At 35.0% G+C, this 20637-nt stretch overlaps 1 protein-coding gene across 1 annotated transcript in view; it reads left to right on the forward strand.

The window, feature by feature from the left end:
- The window catches only part of LOC111044738, a 62207-nt gene extending 42647 nt beyond the window's left edge, over positions 1 to 19560 (forward strand). Inside the window, exon 3 of the mRNA XM_039422435.1 lies at positions 19338 to 19560. Coding sequence (XP_039278369.1) covers positions 19338 to 19493 — 156 coding nt within the window. The 3' untranslated portion in view covers positions 19494 to 19560. The remainder of the gene's footprint in view (positions 1 to 19337) is intronic.
- The last annotated feature ends 1077 nt before the right edge of the window (positions 19561 to 20637 follow it).

Raw genomic sequence — 20637 nt, forward strand, 5'->3', positions numbered from 1 at the left:
CTGTGCAGTACTGCCGGTATAGGAATCGCCCTGAATGTATTAATTTGATAACCTGAAGAAAAATTCTACAAACAGAAAATAAATGGAGCAGGAAAGAATCTTTCCTTTCAAAAAAATAAAATAGATTAGATATACTGATGAGGTGCTTGAGTAAAGACTATATTTGCTTCAGTTGGAAGAAAGATGGCAGAGTCTAACATGAGTAAATTGAAGAAAACGTTACCAGAGATTGTCAATGATCACACTTCTGCTAATAGATCAGTCATTTCAATGTTTCTTTTACCATTGGATTAGTATCAAATTCTGTCCACAGTCAGTACACTCCACACTTCCAGTTCACCAGTCATTGAAAGAGTTGACAATAGAATAATTTAACATATGCTATATTGTAACAAAATTGCGGAATTGTATTTATATTTGCAAAACTTCATCAGATCTTGCCTGCACAATAACTAAAAACAGTTTTTTATGCTTTGTTTCCAATTTGAATTAATTGTTAAATTTGAATACTTATCTGAAGAGGTGCATATTACAATCATCTATACACTGTCACGTTATTTTTATAATTAAATAACGATTAGCCTCCTGCTTGGCATCAATCGGTAGAGCATGAGAAATATTTCAATAATTATAAAATCTGATCGTGGTTCTACTAGGATATAGTCTCATAAAAATCTTTATAGGCCCAGATATGAGCTTCCACAATAATACTGATAATTTATAAAAAAAAAATATATATATATATAAAACTTATATCCTATAGTAATGAAGAATAAAATGAATCATACACCATAAAAAATTTGATACATAATATTAACAAATATCTCAAAAAATAAGTCAAAACAAAAATATATAGAGCGACAGAAATATATATAATATAACAAGAACGAAATTAATAAAATATCACAGATTAATATTATTCTTTGAGTTCTATAGCACGAAATGTTACCATGTGCTTTCATTTCATGATCATATGCATCTATTTGCATGTCACTTCGATATCAACTTGCTGATACTTGTCAACTTGGACAATTCTATTCCAAATATAAATCTCACAAAACAGAGCATGATAAATTGACAAATCAATAATCCAAATATATATTGAATTCTATGGTTTCCAATATATTTCTTTATATTAAATTTTTTTTTTATCTCAGGGTGCGGGATTCGGCACCTGACGGAATAGATAGATCAATTCATCTAGTGAATCAGAGCTACATTATATTATCACAAATTATATTGCAGAAATTAATGATCATATGAATATTATAATAACAGCCTAGAACTTAGTATTCTTTGATTGATGCATCTTTTGATATATGGATTGATTCGTTACTATCTAATAAAATACCTTTTATACTATCTTTACTTGCGCAAGTATTTTTACCGAATTCTTAACTTATAAAAAACCCTTTCGACGAGCTAGATTTGATTCTTATTACATTTCGAAGCACTGAGGGCGCCCTATCACTATTTCGAATATTTTCCACTAACGTGCTGGAATTTTCTATGAGCTGCTGATGTCGATCCAAACTCCTGGTGGTCCTGGATTATTTGTAGCCGGAGTCGTCTCTTCCAAGGGGTTAAAAAATTATTAAAGAATGACTTCTGCTTTACATTAGCATCACAAAGTCTTATGAAAAAATTTAGAAATTAGATTTAACTTTAAGCTATTAAAGGTATAGTAAGATATTACGCTCTATAATTTTTGGTGACATCTCATGGTGGTCGTTGGCAGGCAAGTGGGGAAGTTCTCTCTTCTAATTCACAATTTTCATTTCCGATTTCCAAATTTACATGAAATTTAAATATTCTGTTCCTCCGCCATTCATGGCTCAAATAGACCTTACCAAACTATTAAATTATTACTTATGTTACATCTTTATTAATTTATTTGCCTTCGGGCCATATCCAAAACATAAACTGCACAATAATAATTTATAAATTCTTATCATTTGTAGAAATATATACAAATATATTTGAATCGGCTCACTATTGCCGCCTATCAATTGCCACCATTTGATTGGTGCATGCAAATTATTATAGTATTCATGCACCTAGTAACCTCCTACTTCCTTAATACATTTAATTATTTTTGTTTGGGTTTTTTAATATGCTTTTTACATGCAAAGTAATTTTATAAAGGTTATAGATTGATTCTTATATTACAACAATTAGCCACGTGTAACCTTTGGTTCCTCAAGTTGAATACTGTTTCGCTACAATAAGTTTCTGCCAAGGTGTTTGGTCAGATTCTACGTTATGCGACTCGGTCGATCATTAGGTCGCCGATCAGTAGATGTTTTACGCCTAACCTCAAATTTTCAATATTTTATATAATATTATAAGGTAGCAAAAACTATTTTCATTTCTATTCGGCTGTTGTACAATTTAGCCATGATGCCTGATATTATCTAATCTTTAACATTATCATCTTTGGCGATATTAGCCTATTATTTCACTTAGACCTACAAATTTCTTCAAATAGGAATTTTTATTTATCCATTCAGATTTTGAACGTTACAACACTCATGAAAGTGCAAAAACTTACTTGAAAATTATCAACTTCAGACCCAGACTCTACCCAAAGAAACTGCTATTCAGTTATTATGAAGTTTGAAGCGTTCGGCAACTATACATAAATACAGCTCTCATCCCTCTCAAAAGAAACCCTCATTCAACATACAATGTAGATCATGCGCACTACTCTAGATCCAGAGATAGGGAGTTGTATATTGCTTGGAGAAATACAACTTTTAGTCAGAAATCTGGACTATATTATTAACGACAGAGCATTCAGGTAATTGTCATAATACAGCTTGATTGCTGATTTCACTCTACATTTCCATCTCTTGAGAATATAGTCCATATACATTTCAATATTGAGAAGAGTGAGTCATAAGCTGCCCCTTGTCTTACACCTTGATTTATGGTCATTTATTTCAACTTTTTCTCACCTGTGTTTATCATTATTTTCGTGTTATGATACAGACACTTTATTGCAATTACAAGATGACATGCATATCTTCCCACAGAATTCGCCAGAGCTTGTTTCTATCCACCCTATCGAAAGCCTCCTCAAAGTCAATGAATGACATATTAGTGTTCCATATTGAATTATTTTCTCTTCTCAATTTTCATCCAGGCCTGAAATATTCTATTGTCCAAGCATGAGTGACCTTTCCTGAAACTATGTTGTACCTCACTCAAGATCACTTCATCAATTTTCTTGAATCGGTTATCGATAATCCTGGAATGCAACTTGTATCCGAAATTCAATAAACTTATACAGCGATAGTTCTTGAACTCATTCCGCTTCCCTACTTGAAAAATGGAATGATTTCAGCTCTTCTCCAATTCTCCATCAGTGATTGAATAGGTGCAACAATCTACACTCTAACATCAATTTGAAACTGAATTAAAACTGTCCTCCATATGAATCCAAATTCATTTTTTGAATGAGAAGGTGGTTATGGGATACATGATCTCGATACAGAGTTACAAGAGAAAATGAATGGCGAGAACCGCACATTGATATCTCAACCCATTTCAGTTTGTTGGTGTGACAGTTGTAAATTATGTTGTTTATTAACCAACCGAAATCATGTGTCAGTGCATGAAGGACTGTGATAGCTCCCAAATAGCCTCAGCTGAGGTTATGAATGGGAAAATTATTGTGGTAACTGCATGCAATGAATTCATCAGCCGACTAAATGATGAATCTCAACAATTTTTTTCGTATGCACTTTTGAATGTTATTTGTTATATCCTGAAAAAGGACGAAAGAGTCCGTAATTTTTTTGTCCAACGAACTTGATCTGTAATAATGGTCCAAGAATATGTGTTCAAAATTTGAAGCAGATTGATCAAATCTTCCAAAAGTTATTTTCGAACATGCACACAGACGGGAAACGACTGTGGCCTTGAATTAAAAGTAATAACTCGCTAACGCTCGTTCAAAAATTGTTTTCTTTGAAAATTTTATGCTACTTGAACATCCACAAGATCAAAATAGTTAATCACATGGTTCTACACTAATTTATTCCAAGTACTTGGTGAAGGGCGAGATGTCTTATTACAAGTAGATATAAATACAAAGCAAGGGATGCTTTCCGTACAATACGAGAATCCCAAGATCTGGTTAACCGCTCGTTTCCTTATCAAAATCGTCGAGCCCAAGCTATTAGGGCACCCATCAATAACTTCAACAGGGCAGTTGGAATCGAGGATTTCAGGTGGGCAAGTAAAAATTGCCTTGAGCCGTGAAAAGGGAACGAATTAATTAGTGCAGCAGAGGAAACCGCTACCGTTCCGGTTCGGCAAAGCAGATGGTGTTATGGGGCTCTTGTGGGAGTGAGGGAGAAAGAAGGAGAAGTCAGCCGATGATTAACGAGCCCACTGCATCTAGATCCGCCTCCCATCGATCATTTGTATTCCTCGCTCATTGTTTGTTCCTTCTCGCGTCCCTCAGCTTGCGTCTTGCAACACCGCTGTTGTACATATTAGGAGGCATTACATCACTTAATCCTTTCCATCCTCGTCTTCTTTTTCCCTCTCCACTACAACCACCACCTCCAAATTCTCATTATTGCAGCTATCAAACTCTTCTTCCTTCTTCAGACCTGCTGCTAATCCCTCGCTTCTTACGTATCTAGCAGCTTTCGAGCTGCTGACTAATGTGGGTTCATTGTCAGCAGATGATACCAACTCCTCCACACTCTTATTCACTGTCTCACTCTCCACAACCTGCTTTTCTTTATCTGTAATACTACTACTTCTCATGAACCACCTCAGCATTTTCTCATGATACTGTCTCGTTTCCTCCTTCAATCTCATCTCATTCATCTGCACTATTTTATAATATTTTGTCCTGTTAAATATGAGTGTGTAAATGGATATAAATAAAAAATATTGCTTTTGTTTAAATGCTTATTAATAGGTAATCAATTATCATTCAACGAAAATCCTAATCAAATGCTGTAGATCACCCCGGAGTCTTCTGCTACTGCAAATATTGACAGCTCGATGGAAATTCCATAAGAGCTACTATCCAAAAATTATTTGATGAAATGTCACAGTTTTGTTTCCATCGAATTTCAAGTGAATTATCGTAATTGACTTGATAATGATAAATCAATTGGAGAGAACAATGTTGTTGTTAATCTAGTGCCCATGACTCATTTAGTATTTAGTATTCTCTCACCCTTCCAGTGGTTAACCACAACAGATAAATATGGGCCAAGATTAAAAACCATCCTATCAATAAATTAATATTGATAAGCAGACTTTCCAAGTAAAAATACAGACCGGAAATGATTGTACTCTCTTTTTTTCATTCATTCATTATTGAAGAAACATATAGCCTACTATGATAGATACTGATTGCGAATCTCTCATGTGAAAAATATTGCCTCCATTGGAGGTTCGCCAAACATCTAACAGCAAATACTCATTTTCCGCAATGATAACACTCAATTTTTGTTAGGTCCATTAGGAATTCAATGGAAGAGATTCAAAGTCCCCTTTCCCCAACTATTTTCCGCTAGTCTTTCATAATTATAATCAATTCGCCGAGCGGAATGGGATCTGCCATCTGGCCAATCATCCGCAATATCGATTCTCTGATGAGTTGTTTTCGGAACCAGCTTGATATTGTGTTTGATAGACGCAGTGACCGAGACTTGCCGATGGGTGGTCAATTTCCTCTTTCTAGTGAGCTCTCCTGCCATCTTCCTCTTTCTAGCGTATACTCTCAAGCCATCTCCCTCTTTCTATCCTGCGCCTTGTCTGCCATCCATTCCTATTTCTCAATCGCTTCTCAGTTGTTTAATAAGTTGCTTCTTCAGTTCATTTAGTTCTTCCATCAACTCTAATTCAACTCCATTGACTGTGACTTGGGAGAAAATGCCATAGGACTCTCAAGAAAGGATTATGAGGAATAAAAGGAGAAATGCTAAAATTCGAAAGAGAAATAACGAATTGTAGGGGAGAGATATTGTTATAATTTGAAAGAGATATGGACGTATGAGAAAGGTTTGCCAATCGGAAAGAGCACCATGTGAACTGGAGAGAGAAAAACGAGAATTCGAGAGGAATATTAAAACTGACGATAAAAAGTACAACCAAGAGAAAAATAATACATTGAGAAAATAAAATATAAAATTAAGGAAAACTATGATTGAAGAGAAATAATGAGAAATTAATTTCTGCCTTCTTCGGAATTAACTTTCAGCATACAGCTCGGTCAGAAAATCCAAGTTGAATAATAATTATTTGACTAAGTATGTAGCAATAAAGAATTTTATCACCAAAGATTATTAAAGAAAAAGTTTACCAGAAGGTTATCGAAACAGTTCATAACCTGACATTGAAAAAATTACTTCAATAATTTATTTTATGAAATAGACGCCAGCTACAAAGACATGTTTGAAAAAGATAAACAAGTTTTAAACTTACTACACTTGATAATAAGGTGAAATCAGTTTGAGTCCCTTTATTTCTCAAAATGTATTAAATTTATCGGTCATAGCGTAGCAAAAGAAGTAGTTGAAATTCCATACAAGTACAAATGCTAAAGAACTCAATCAATCAATATCTCAGTCTTCTATTCGCAATATACACATCTGTATGGAAGTGAAGTTTTCAGAATGTCAGAATACACTTCAGTTCACTTCAGCTTCATTTTGGCTTGGGTGTGAAAATTGAAGAATTGTGTATTGAACGTGGTTCTCTTATTTTAAGATTCATCTTTGAATTTTCGAATATGTCTCCACGATCTTGTAAAGTCTGCATTGAATTTATTATACCCTGGACTATCCTCCAATTCAAAAATGTATCATACTTCGAATAAAAAATGGAAAACCAACAGAGAATATCAGCATTAGATTCATATGTACAGTATTATAAAAACTGGCAATTTGTCTTCAAAAGCCTTGTCAAAAGGGAAAAGAAATATATCGTTTCGTGTTAATTAGAACATTGATTTGAATATTGCTGGAATCAATTCCATTTTATGGGGTGAGAGGTGAGTTTTCTGTATCTTGTCTTCTGTTATATATCTATCTTGTATCTCTATATTATTATGATATGATATATCTATCATTTCTTCGTTTAAAGCTGATGCTCTTCGATTCAATGGAAGGAACTTATTGTGAATTTGGTTTAAATAATTATATGGTGCTAGTTCCCAGAAACAGTGAACCAGTTCTGCTCTCTTATACTCTGTACATTGAAAACCTCATTGATAATTCAATTTACCACATTTCACTATTTCAAGTGATTCAACAAACTCCAACAACCAATAAAATCAAACATTTCCGGGTAGTACTCAGATCCAGGTGATCTCAGTGAAATTGGCTTTGTCTTCTTAATTCTCCTGCAAGAGGTATCATATTATAAATCAGATGATACCTAGTCTCTTTGATACTGTCTTGTTATTCTGCACTTGTGAAGTTGTGTCATTTGAAAGGAGCTGTCAGGTTATGAGTGTTTACGTAGGACACATAGGTACAGTCCAGGGTTTATTTTGCTTTCATTTGACCTGAAATGTATGCAAATTTAATTTCAACCAACGCTGATGGCTTCTGGTGACAAACGAGCTGTTTTAATTATTATTTGCACGACAGGGAGTGAAACACGCGTGAGGCATTTGAAATTCGCGCCTTTGCCAAGTGTGTTACTGTGTACAGTGTATAATGGATAGTGTTGTATACCATGTGGCCACTTTTGGCTAGGCTTGCAACAATTTCCGTGGTCGCCACTCAAGCAATCTCATCACAATGCTGCGTCACTCACTGCAACCTCATCACAATTTCTGGCTTTTGTAGAAAGTTGAACCATAGAGAAAGCATAGACAAGCATGCTCCACATTGTTCCTCTGGTTGAACTTTGTAGAAGTAACTATTGCAAGGTGCCAACCCATTGTGATCTATGAACTCAAAGGTATTCACGTATGAATACGATGTTTGAAGCTGAATTTCCCACCATCGATAGAACCCTCCCAGACGGTCATTCTCCCAAGAAATCCCCTTGGAGCTGTCCTCCCCAGCCACCTAAAACATTAAAAATGCAGTTAATCACGGGAAATCAATTATCTCTGTAACCATTGATCGGAAACTGTTCTATTATACGTCATTCGATTCTTTATATTATGGACTACAATATTAGATTCATTCATTTTTTCAATAAGAAAACAGTTTTCTTGATAAAATAATATATATGTAAAAATTTAGGGGGATTGCGATTTGATTTTCTGTTTTCTTCGATAAACTTCGAAGCCAGTGGTTTTAAAGAAAAATTAGCGGAAAAGTCAATTTAGCCACTTCAATTGAAAATCCATTGATGTATATTGTATGTATTTGGGAATCAATTTGACGCTGTGGAAGGGGAAACAGTCGACGCGGTAGGGCGCGGCTGACTCTCTACGCCATAGTAAACAGCAAACAGGAAATCAATTATCTCGGTAGCAATCAATAAAAAAAATCGATCATAATATGTCATTCGATTCGTTACATTGTGGACTACAATATTAGTCGTATTCATCTTCTCAATATATCATACAGTTTCCTTGATAAAGTAATAATATAAATGTTAAAATTTAGGGTTTTTTCTATATGTTTTTTGTTTTCTCCGATTAACTTCTAAGCAACTAATTTTAAAGAAAAATGAGACAAATGATTAATGTAGCCACTTCTATTGCGAATCCATTGATGTATATTGTTATGTATTTGCGATCCGATTTGACGCTGTGGAAAGGGAAACAGCCGAAGCGGTACGGCGCGGCTGACTCTCTTCACCATAGTAAAAAGTAAAATAGTACTGCTTTCCAAGTTCCATCTTATTTAGACTATGGAGCTAGAAACAATCAATTTTGTCCATTGTTTTGACTTGCGCTGAAACCAAATTCACACTTTCTATCTCTCTAAATTCTAAATATTAAAATTTTCGAGATTCAATCAAGTTGATTACAGCAATTTATTTAGCTTTCATTGCCAGTTCAGGAAATCAATATTTTTCTAAGTGAATTAATATAATGCCACTATTACAATATGGTGATCATATGGCTGTCTGTGTTTTGAATGGAATATGATAATAGAAAAGAATAGGATACATTTTATTGATCAACAAAAATATGTAACATATACATGGATCTCGTCACGTCGGTCAGGTACAAAGGAAAGTGATAGACATTTACATACATGAAGTAACTCAGATGGGCTACGGTACAATATAAAACAATGTCAGATAGCATAAAACAGCATAAGATAACATGGAAAAACCTTGCCATATCAAGACAATCAATTTACAATTTATTCATTATGTGGTAACAAATTCGCTGCTGAGGTATTCCTCTAATGTAGGCTATAGAACACCCTAGTTTTTGGTAGATCCTTCACTTTATTCTTGAACATGTCTCTTGAAAGGTTTCTGATTACTGAGGGCAGTTTATTGAACACTACGAACTGTTGATATTATGGCTCTTGTAGGATTTGTGCAGTCCTTATGGTGGGCTTTACCAAATCGAACTTTTTCCTGGTATCATGTTCATGAGATTCAGATTGTTTGATAAAGTATATTTCATTTTCTTTCATGAAAACCGCATTGATGAAAATGTACATGATGGCCAGGGTCATGATGCCCAAACGTTTAAACGTTTCTCTGCACGATTCGTTGAATTTCAATCCCCCTATGCATCGCAGAGACTTCTTCTGCCATAAAAACACTTTATTTGTAGTGGCGCTATTCCCCCATGATCGAAGGCCATAATTCAAATGTGAATGAAACAGACCATAATATGTCATTAGCAGAATGTCAGTGTTAACGAAAGGTTTCAGTTTTCTTGAAAGAAATGTAACTCTAGCCAGTTCTTTACAAAGAAATTCAACGTGCATCGAAACTGTGTTGGGATGAACACAGTTTACTGTCCAGCACTATACCAAGTAATTTAACTGTAATTAACTGTAACTGTGTGTAATTTTGTAATTCAGTATTCAGACTGCTCTTCAATGAAAACAATATTTTCTTCGTTTTAGTCTCATTAAGTGATAGGCTATTAGAGGTGTACCATTCTTTCGATGCTTCAGATGATAGCTTAAGGTCACGAGTTAGATTCCGTAGATTGGTTCCAGAGTTCAGGATTGTTGTGTCATCGGCGTAAAGTACTGAATGACATGGAATGTTACAACTATAATCATTCACAAATATAACAAATAGAAATGGCATCAAAGCTGAGCCTTGGGGTACTCCAGTCTTTACCGTTCTTGGGGAAGATAGTTTATTATTTACTTTCACAACCTGTGCCCGATTGCTCAGGAAGCTTTCAATCAAATTCAACTCTTTGTCCTCTCGGCCGTAGTACCTTAACTTTTTACAGAGCAGTGAGTGTGACATAGAGTCAAATGCTCGGCTCAGGTCCAAGAGACTGCCAGCAACCATACATTGTTTTTCAAAGCTTTCCAGTATGAAGTCAACAACATTTTCCACCGCCTTAGTTGTGGAATGCTTTGGTCTAGATCCAAAATGATTTGTATTCAAGAAATTGTTTTCCACAAAGTACGCATACAGTTGTTTCAGGAGACAAGCCTCGATAACTTTACCTATGATTGCAACTATTGCTATAGGCCTGTAGTTTTCTGGGAGGTCTCTTGCACCTTTTTTATGAATCGGGTTCACTATTGACATTTTCAAGCAATCTGGAAAAGTACCAAGTAGCATAATAAAGTTGATTATACAGGTTAATGGTCTGATAATGGAATCGATAATATTCTCTATTATATAATTTGGAAGGCAAAATATATCCTCGCTGCGAGAGCAGCTCAAATTATTCACTATAAACCTCACCGTACCAATGTCTACTTCCTTCCACTGAAACTTCGGAGTTGCAGTATTCTGCAAATTCACCAACTTGAAATTATTCAACAGTTCTTCCATTGTTGATGAGGAAGTACTAGGCTGTATATTCTGTACATTTATTCCTACGTTGACAGAATAATCGTTTAGGGTCTCTGGAGGAATATCTACCAGAGCTGATGAACCTTTCTGCTTTGAATCATTGTTTATAATTTTCCATAATTAACTCATCATTTTGTTGTTATATATATGCTTAATCATGTATTCTATGACAGACAAAGATATTGTTTGCAATCGATAAAATATGCATGCTATTACATTATTTAATATCTTAATGTGTATGATGATAATTTTATGCTATATTATCAGAAGCTATGAATGTCAAGAAATGAGATAAATCATATATGACAATAGTGATAACAGTGGGAATTTCCTGAAAAATCATAGCGTGCAGTGTTTGCTGTTCTCCACAGTTAATAATCTCCATCCAGATAGATAGTGTACCAACAGTTGAGGCAAATATATATGACGGCTGAGGCATAAAAAAATTATACATTGGGCTTGTTGAGTTCAAACTTTCTATGATTCACACTTCCGTTCTTACTAGTTAAATCTACATATCTAAGCTGACCAATATGAAAATTCAGTGGATTCTAAAGATGAAAGCCATGCAAACATACAAATTAAGGAAGAGTAAGCATGCATAAAAAGTAGGAAAATCAGAAAAGTGTATTACATCCTACCCTCGTGATCACAAGTTGATCAAGTAGGATAGAAAATATTAAATATTCAATTTTGAAAACCAGATGTACGGTCCATTGGAGATGGAAAATTCGTAAATAATCATGAACCAAGTACAAAGTGGCATACTGTATAAGATGAATTGGAAGGTGATTTATTATCTTCTATTATTTGTTAACACATCAATTCTTCAACTCCTCTCGCATCTTGTCATTCATTACACAAGAGCCTCAATGAGAACTTCATAAATGGAAGTAAAGCATGAGCAGAATCATACTGGAATTACAAGGTTGGCAGAAGCTATTCTTGATGTTGATTGATATTGACTTTATTCGGGCACCAGAAGAATAGATCAATTTCTATTTAAATATTGAAGCATTCAAATTGAATCTATTGAAGTATTTAGCAATATTTCTTATGACTTGGCATGTACCGTATTATCAATTTTATAGTTTTCATACCATTCTTGTTCATTGTGATCGTTGAAGGGTTGAAGTGAGTTAGTTCAAGTGAATACTAGTACACGTATTTTGTGGTTATAATGGCCTCTTCTTTTTTTCTATGGAATTTTTGCTCCAGTATAGAAAATTGAAAATGTTGGTTTTACATTTTATAAGCTTTAAAGGTACGGTAATATGAATTCAATAAGTCCAGTATTTAATTAATCCATTATTATTATCTGTGTTTCTGAAAGTGTTTCTATTGATTCTCTTCGGTAAATATTTATATATTCTAATTCTGGAAGAATCTAATCTTGATAAAAAAGAAGACTAGAAGAAGACTACACAATTACTAGACCATCTTTGTTGATCCGTTTGAGTTAAATCTGTATATATATCTATATATCAATCATCAATGTATGTCATACTCTTAGTTTCCTAATTCTCATGAAGTGGGCATAAGCTCTTGGAGTGAATATGAAAATATGTATATTCAAGATTGATCGGAAAATGGATTGAAAATGATCAAAATGAACCAGAAACAGGATGCATGCGTTTGATCAGACACTTTTGAAGTACCGGTACTTCAAAGCACTTCTTGGGCTACAGATGGGAATAAATTATAAATTTCATTTGTTGATAATTGACGAATAATTATTATCAAAAGAAAATCCTAATTGAAGCATCTTGGTTTACAGCATTCTAATAGGATTAACGTTCAATAATAATTACTTCTTAGGCTATCGGGACACTATTTTTGCTGATCAAAGAGCTTTGTATAAAAAAGACCTCTTTATAGCTCTTTCCTAATCAAGTTTGGAGATTAAATCCAAGATCTTATCATTATAATTTTTAAACGTGCACAATTGTTAGTAAGACCCTTTAAAAACGTTATTGCAGGATACCTATGTCATGAGCTCGAAGATTCTACAACAATTTCGTTCAGGTAACCTCCCCGTTATTATGAATGCTTTTTAGTGGCGAACAAGCAAACACCATACGACAACAACAGTTGAGAGAAGAAGTTATCAGAGTTACAACGACTGACTATAAATAGTCAACAGTATAGGGAAAGAGTTGCGGCAGAAAAAAATAAAAGTTGAGAAGCTATTTGATACGCTGAAGTTTTCGGTCCTTTGTCTCAAACTTTATGCGAGAGTTGAATCGATATGAAGCGAGCTTCACAGTCCAACATCAGGGATCACATACAGAGTCGACTTTTGCGACAAACGAGTGAATTTCATTATTCATCATGGGAATATCTTTTGAAGAACGAACATGTTTGCTACAAATATTTGAATGTGGTGATGGCGGAGGTTATATGGAATGCAATTCCAAGGAAGAGATCCTGTTGTGATCATTAGAATTCAGTATGTATTGCTTGTTGATGAGCTTTCCAAGGAAATATTTCCTTCCAACAACTCAGAAATGAAACATTCGATGGTGGAGCATACTAAGAAGCAGAAGAAAATTTGAACAGATAAAATTGAAAACCAATAAGATGGAAACTCGATTGGTTGACTTTGACAGGCAACCTGATTCTCAGTCCCATATCTTGCATCAATCGTTTGAAATCAAGCAAGATTTGTATGATTTCTTTTGTATGACTTATATGATTTCCTGAACTGTCTTAATATGAATTCCAATAGTGCCTTTCAATTAAAGTATTTAGTTACTACCTTGAAACAGCCTACTTAATGATTTACAATTTATTATCATTCTCCTTTGACTATGCTAAGGAAGCAGATGTGTATGTTAACAAGCTGCTTCCGAACGTATTGAAATAACAATGAATTTCCAGTGGAAAAGTAGTGAAGAGGGATTTCCATTACATTGAATCAATTATGGATAAAATGCTCAGAATGAATCCAACATCTAACGATGGTTATTCTTCAATGATAGAAATTTTTATTTTATTGATAGTTCATTAATTCATACAAATTTATCAGGTTGTAACATTACAATGTTTGAAAGAAAAAAATCAGTGCTATCAGAATTTTTGAATGAGATGTTATACAGTAGAAGAGGACAGCTCTACCCTTCTCAAGCAAGGGCCAAACTCGCAACTCGCAAAAGGGTTTGCCGTTCAGTGACATATTTCTTGTGTTGGAGGGGGTGGGTGAAGGATAGTACTTGAGATTTCAGTTGTTTGATACTTATTTTGTACTTCAAAATTATGATTTTCCACATTCGAAATTTATAATGGTACAAGGGTTCTCAAGAATAACTAGTAGTTCTTTGAACAGTAGACCTCACGCAGTATTCTCATCCACAAGTAGTACCTGATTGAAACTATAGACCTTATGGAAATACAGCAATAGACTGGCTTCTCCACACATATGTGTAATGACTTGTCAGCTGATTTATCTATATATATATATAGAAGCAAAATGGCACTCACTCACTGACTGACTGACTCACTCACTCACAGAACTAAAAATCTACCGGACCAAAAACGTTCAAATTTGGTAGGTATGTTCAGTTGGCCCTTTAGAGGCGCACTAAGAAATCTTTTGGCGATATTTAAACTCTAAGGGTGGATTTTAAGGGTTTAAAGTTCGTCTTCTAGCATATATACTCTTCTTATTTTCTTAATGATAATATTGAAAAATGTCCATACCATTTATGTTAATATAGAACTATAATCTAGAGAGAGTACCTCTTCGAAACAGTTGTTAACTGGTAACTAAATAAATAATTTTGTCAGGTTGGCATTAAATTGAGTTGACTTTGTTAGGTTGGCACCAAGTTGAAGATTGAAATGCATTTATCGCGGAAAAAATGATTGGGCACTGCTACTTCAATCAGAGCTATTCCTGGGAATATTATATTACTAGCCGTCAGGCTCGCTTCGCTCGCCATATCCGTTTAGCCAGACGTTTAGTTTGGACCCCCGACTGAATCGTCCTAACATATGATCGCCCTACAAATGAAAAATGCAGGCGAGCGAAGCAAGCTCATTCTTGGACGATCCAGTCGGGGTCCAGGGGGCGGAGCCCCCTGGCTGGATGGATATGGCGAGCGAAGCGAGCCTGACGGCTAGTGATGAATAATTCTATAGTCTGATTTTTACTCTAATATTGGCGTATGAAGGAGGCTCCTTTTTCCTTTTAGAATGCAAAATTGCATTCTAAAAGGAAAATTAGGAATGCAAAATTTCAAATACCTTGTATATTCGTTGACGCGCAATTAAAAAAGGAACATACCTGTCAAATTTCATGAGAATCTATTACCGCGTTTCGCAGTAAATGCGCGACATATAAACATATAAACATTTAAACATTAAGAGAAATGCCAAACTGTCGACTTGAATCTTAGACCTCACTTTGCTCGGTCAATAATAAAAATGGTGTAACAATTTCTGAAAATAGAGATTGATTTCGGGGGAGATGAATAAATATATTTCTATTCAATCTAAAGCAAATATATAAACTATTTTGAAAAGTGATATTTTCTAGAAAAACTTGACATCAGATTCAAGAAAGCGTACTGGGGTTCTTGGGAGGACATCGAAGTTGTCAATATTGTATAAGTAATTGCTTCTCTGAAAGCAGATTGTGTGGACCTACAGAATTCAAGTATGGAGCTGGACTCGACCATCCAATGTTGACATCATCCCGAGCGGTTAGAATACTCAGGAGTTGTGTAGTTAGTTGCTCCTCAGTACACTGGCATCTGCGCTCCCTACCGGCTCCTACATTACTTTATGGGAGTGAAACTTGGTTACTATCCAAGCTAGAGGAGAGCAGATTGCAAGCATCTGATATAAGGTTTCTCCTTGAAACATAATATGGATGCAGTAGAGAAGACCGTTCCAGAAACACAGATATCAGAGCTCAGCTGGATATTTTTGCTATAGCAGATAAAATAAATGGGAGTAGGAATGTTTGGTTCTAACATGTGATTAGGATAAGTTGAGACCGAATTCCTAAGCAGGCCTTATTCTACAAACTAGTTGAAAATGAAACGTCCAAGAAAAAGATGGTCCGATTATACAGACGAAGAGGTTCGGAACGTGCAATAATGCCTTAACCGTGAAAGAAATAAGAAGAAGAAGAAGAAAAAAAAAACTACTTGCTTCAATTCTGGTTCTCTAATGATACTTTTTATAATCAAACTAAAAGAATTGGATGGAAGTTCGGAAGTAATTTGAGATCTTGAGTATTCTTTATTTCTATCGTCAACTCGGCGGGCCACATGAAGGAAGCTCGCGGGCCGAATCCAACGCGTGAGCCTTGGGCACCCCTGCGTACAATTGAATTCTATTCAAAGCCGCACAAGGCACAACACAACAAATGAAGAGTTGATTGTAATAGGGTTTCGTAGAACGTGGAAACGTTTCATAATCTCTGTAAGCACTGTGTAAATAACTGCCAGAGATACAGCAAACATATGGTAAAGACTTTCACGAATTCACTAAAACGGGATTGAATCCATCTTTTCCCATGACCAATAAATATAATATTCAATCGAAGGTGGATTGGTTGGCACTCAATCAATAATCATTGATACTTTGATAGCTTAAACTTGTATGCATAACAAATGTTTGTTGGAATCTTTCTCATTCAAGTTTCAAGACAAATGCCTCAAATGTTCTAAACATTACCAGAACACTAGACCACACATTACCATTATGAGATAACTAGCTAACTATGCATTTTAAAAATTTTAAAATTGTTTGGTTGAATTCACTTTATCCAACATCAAAGTGAACTTTTCAAGATGCATATACATAACGTGACAAATGCGATCTGTAGTATATGAATATATTCATCATTGCATGAGAGAGAAATTAAATTTGATAATTACACATAACTCACTAATAACTGTTCTATGCAGTTGGAATTCCGTCAAAGCTATCAGGTTCTGGCGGGTGACTGTCAAACAGTCTACAATAGTCTACAGAAAGTCAATATACTTTTTATTGATTAATTATAGAAAAATTCAGGCTTCAAACAGTACCAGTATTGTGCTTATTGGAGGAATTTTGAAGATTGTTTTGTCTTGTTTTATACTAGTGCCTCCTCAAAAACGACGATTTTTTTCCCTTAAGAAAGTTTCCTTCTGATCCGTTTGTATAACTGTATGTGAAATCCAACAAAGAAATGTTCAGCTTAATGTCTCAGATAATACTAACTGAAGTACAAAATATTCAGTTGACTCTTAGAAATGCATGATATCTGATTATAATTTGCGTAAATGTTGGATGCAATCGGTGTGATAATAATGACGCAGAACGTATTTGCTTAGAACGATCAGTTTATCCCATGTTTTGTGCCTCTCGATTTCTGATTTCACTGCGCAAATTGATATTTTTAATTGAGTCGACTTTGTTTGCTCTTCTTGCGCCGAATATTCCAATTACAACAAAGCCAGCGCAGCGCAGCCAGCTTGTCTGTTTTTTCGCCCTGGACAGCAGCATTCACAAATTGAATTTATCGGATTAAAGGTGGAGAGTATCTGTCCAATCAAATCCAACTGATGGCCTACCCCAAATATGAGATTATCGAGAAGATTTTTTCCGCGTTCTCTGTAATTGGAGAAATCCTGGCTAAGTCAGGCTTATGGAAATTATATTTCTCCATTGAGAAAAAAATATAATATTATATACCAATAGGTTCATCATTATCATTTTTTGTATATCTGAGATAATGGGAATAACTTGAAAATACTTTAAAATAGAATGTCATTGATTTTACATTGTATGAAATCGATACTAATGAAGATATTCAATGAAGATAAACAGGCAATTACGTAAAACTTCTTTGTTCCTTAATTTTGTCTCGTAGATAGTTCCAATACATCGATCACTTCATGTTTCTTATCCTTTCAATGGAAAATCTGGTGTGGCGCACTCACACAACTTTCCTTGCCGTTATGAAAATTGATCACCTGACGCCAATGTTCACGCGCATCTCAAGTCTACTACATTCAGCTCTCTGAGCCAGCTGGTGACAGGACAATAACGCTGGACACACACGAGGTCTGCTATCTCTTCATAGTGAATGAATCGATAGAATTGAGTTTGCAATTGAATAATCACATTTTCTCGAATTTCGAGCTTATTTTCAATTTTAGGTGAAAATGCTACTGAACTGAAAATTAATTGTAGAGATTCTCATGTTCAATCTCTTCCACTTGAATTTTTTCTTTTGAATTGTATCTGAAGCCTGATAATTGGGAACCTGAAATCAAACTTTGCATAGATGGGGCGGAGCTCCTGAAATTTTTACAGATATGGTACTTGTGACAGTTGATAGAGCTTATCAATGACAATTACAGGTATGAATTTGATCAAAATCGTTGGAGCCGTTTCCGAGATAATCGCGAAAACCCCTTTTTTGACAACATTTTCGCTTTTTTAGCCGCTATATTGAATTGCATTTGATCCAAATTGTTTGTGTCGTATACTTTAACTGTAAGGACCTTAAGTTCCAATTCCATCAATTGGGAGATGAGATATCGTGTACACAGACACATACATATACACTCATACACACACCCATGCAGACCAATACCCAAAAACCACTTTTTTGGACTCAGGGGACCTTGAAATGTATATAAATTTAGAAATTGGGGTAGCCTACCTTAATTTTTTTCGGAAAGCAATACTTTCCTTACCTATGGTAATAAGGCAAGGAAAGTAAAAATTATAAGTTCACTGACCATGAATGAATATAGCAAACTCATTTAAGCAAGATAACCATCGCTCTCCAACTCCAATGCAAAGTTTACTATTCAAAACGTAATCAACAAATTATTATTTTGAATCTGGATGACGTCTACATCTCTCAAGCTTCCATTATTATCACAATAATAGCCTACAAGATTCATTGATGTAAAATGTAGAGTGTACACGGTATTACAAAACCTCAATTGTACGATCACATAGAAATCGTTGAAAAACTCAGTCTTACAAACACCTCTATATAACGTTGATCGTGAATATTCAAGCACAATCCTCAATAACACGAACTTTCGTTGGTAATCATAAACATTAACGTCTATATTCATACACAACATTCATCGATGAAATCCCAAGCGCTTCTTAATAGAATTTACTTAATAAAACTCAAGATAAATACAATTATCGAATTACTCTACCATGGAGCGAAAAGCATCATTGTTATGATGTAAGCAGCGCACAATCAAGAGCTATGTACGAGCCGAGCACAGAATACATATAACAATGATGTTCTTTACTCCGTGGTACGAGTAATTCGATAATTGGATTAATCTTGAATTCTATTATGTAAATGCTTCAATAGACCATCACATATCTTATATAATTATGGTGATGTGTTGCAGGTCTCCAATTCAGACTCGCATGGAGTGATGCTTCTGAATGCCAGTCGACCGCTGACCGGTCAATACAAGTGCGAAGTTTCAGCAGATGCACCTCTATTTCACACTGACATCAGATCCACTCATCTTACTGTTGTTGGTATGTACAATTTCATTTGAAGATAGTTGTAGGTTAGGTTATAGATAACCAGTACAATCATTATATGTTATTTCCAATTCAGATTCTGTAGATCCGAAGAGGATGGGATGAAGAATTCTCTTTCATCTGATTCTCATGATAGATCTTTTCTAAGAAACACACGAATTTGAAGAAATGAATATACCTTCTAAGCAACTGATCCATTTCCTGTATCCGATTCCAGACCATTTATCCTGTTCCTCATTATTTTGTGTGTTCTATCATGATTCAATCGATGATTTACATTGTGTAATACATGGGCGTCCTTGAAACTTTGGGGGGGGGGGCGCAGCTCACGAAATAGATCAGCAGTGTGGTACTACTGATGACTACAGGAGAGGGGTACTAGCAGCTGAATTTCTCCTAATTACAGGGTACGGTGTGCGTTTTACTATTTGATCCATTCATTAATCAGTTGAACGAAAAATGGACAAATAGAGTCAATATATCTATTAAAAATAACAAAAATATAAGATAGCTGAAGAAAGGAAAGTTGCACCAGTGTAATCGATTTATTGATACTTGTTACTGCTTGTTGCAAGTTTGTATTAAAATATGCATTTGTATTGATCAAAAAAATAGGCTTTGATGATGTCGATCATAACAGCTGAAGTGAAATAGAATTTTTTTCTCATGAAACGCAATCCTAATCTCCGATGGCGATTCAAATCTCTCGCTCTCGTATTTCTATCCAGCTGGAAAAATCTGATAACAGTCATCCATGAAGAATCCATCAGAGTTGAAAATACTTTAATCAATGTCGATTCATCATCGATGAGAGCCGACCACCACCTTTGCACAAGTCTTATCAATGGCGGCTGATCTTCGGATCACGTTACCTCTCGCCGAAATTTATTGAACGTCCTCAATCCAATCAGTTGCCATCAAAGTCAGCGGAAATTGTGTGCTGAGTTTCAATTATGATCAAGTTCAAACGAACCAATTCCATTAACCGTGCAAAGATGATTGAAACGGGGGATTGAAACATCTTTTTTAGCTGATCATCGAGTGAAGTTTGCTTGCTTTTTACCATATAAATCATCAAAGCATAATGCCCTCAGACATTATTTCACGCCTGACGTTGGCGAAATTAATTGAGTTTTTCCACTTTGCCATCAGCTTCCA

The sequence above is a fragment of the Nilaparvata lugens genome, chromosome 2 (genome assembly GCF_014356525.2).
Source record: "Nilaparvata lugens isolate BPH chromosome 2, ASM1435652v1, whole genome shotgun sequence".
NCBI classification, from domain to species: Eukaryota; Metazoa; Arthropoda; class Insecta; order Hemiptera; family Delphacidae; genus Nilaparvata; species Nilaparvata lugens.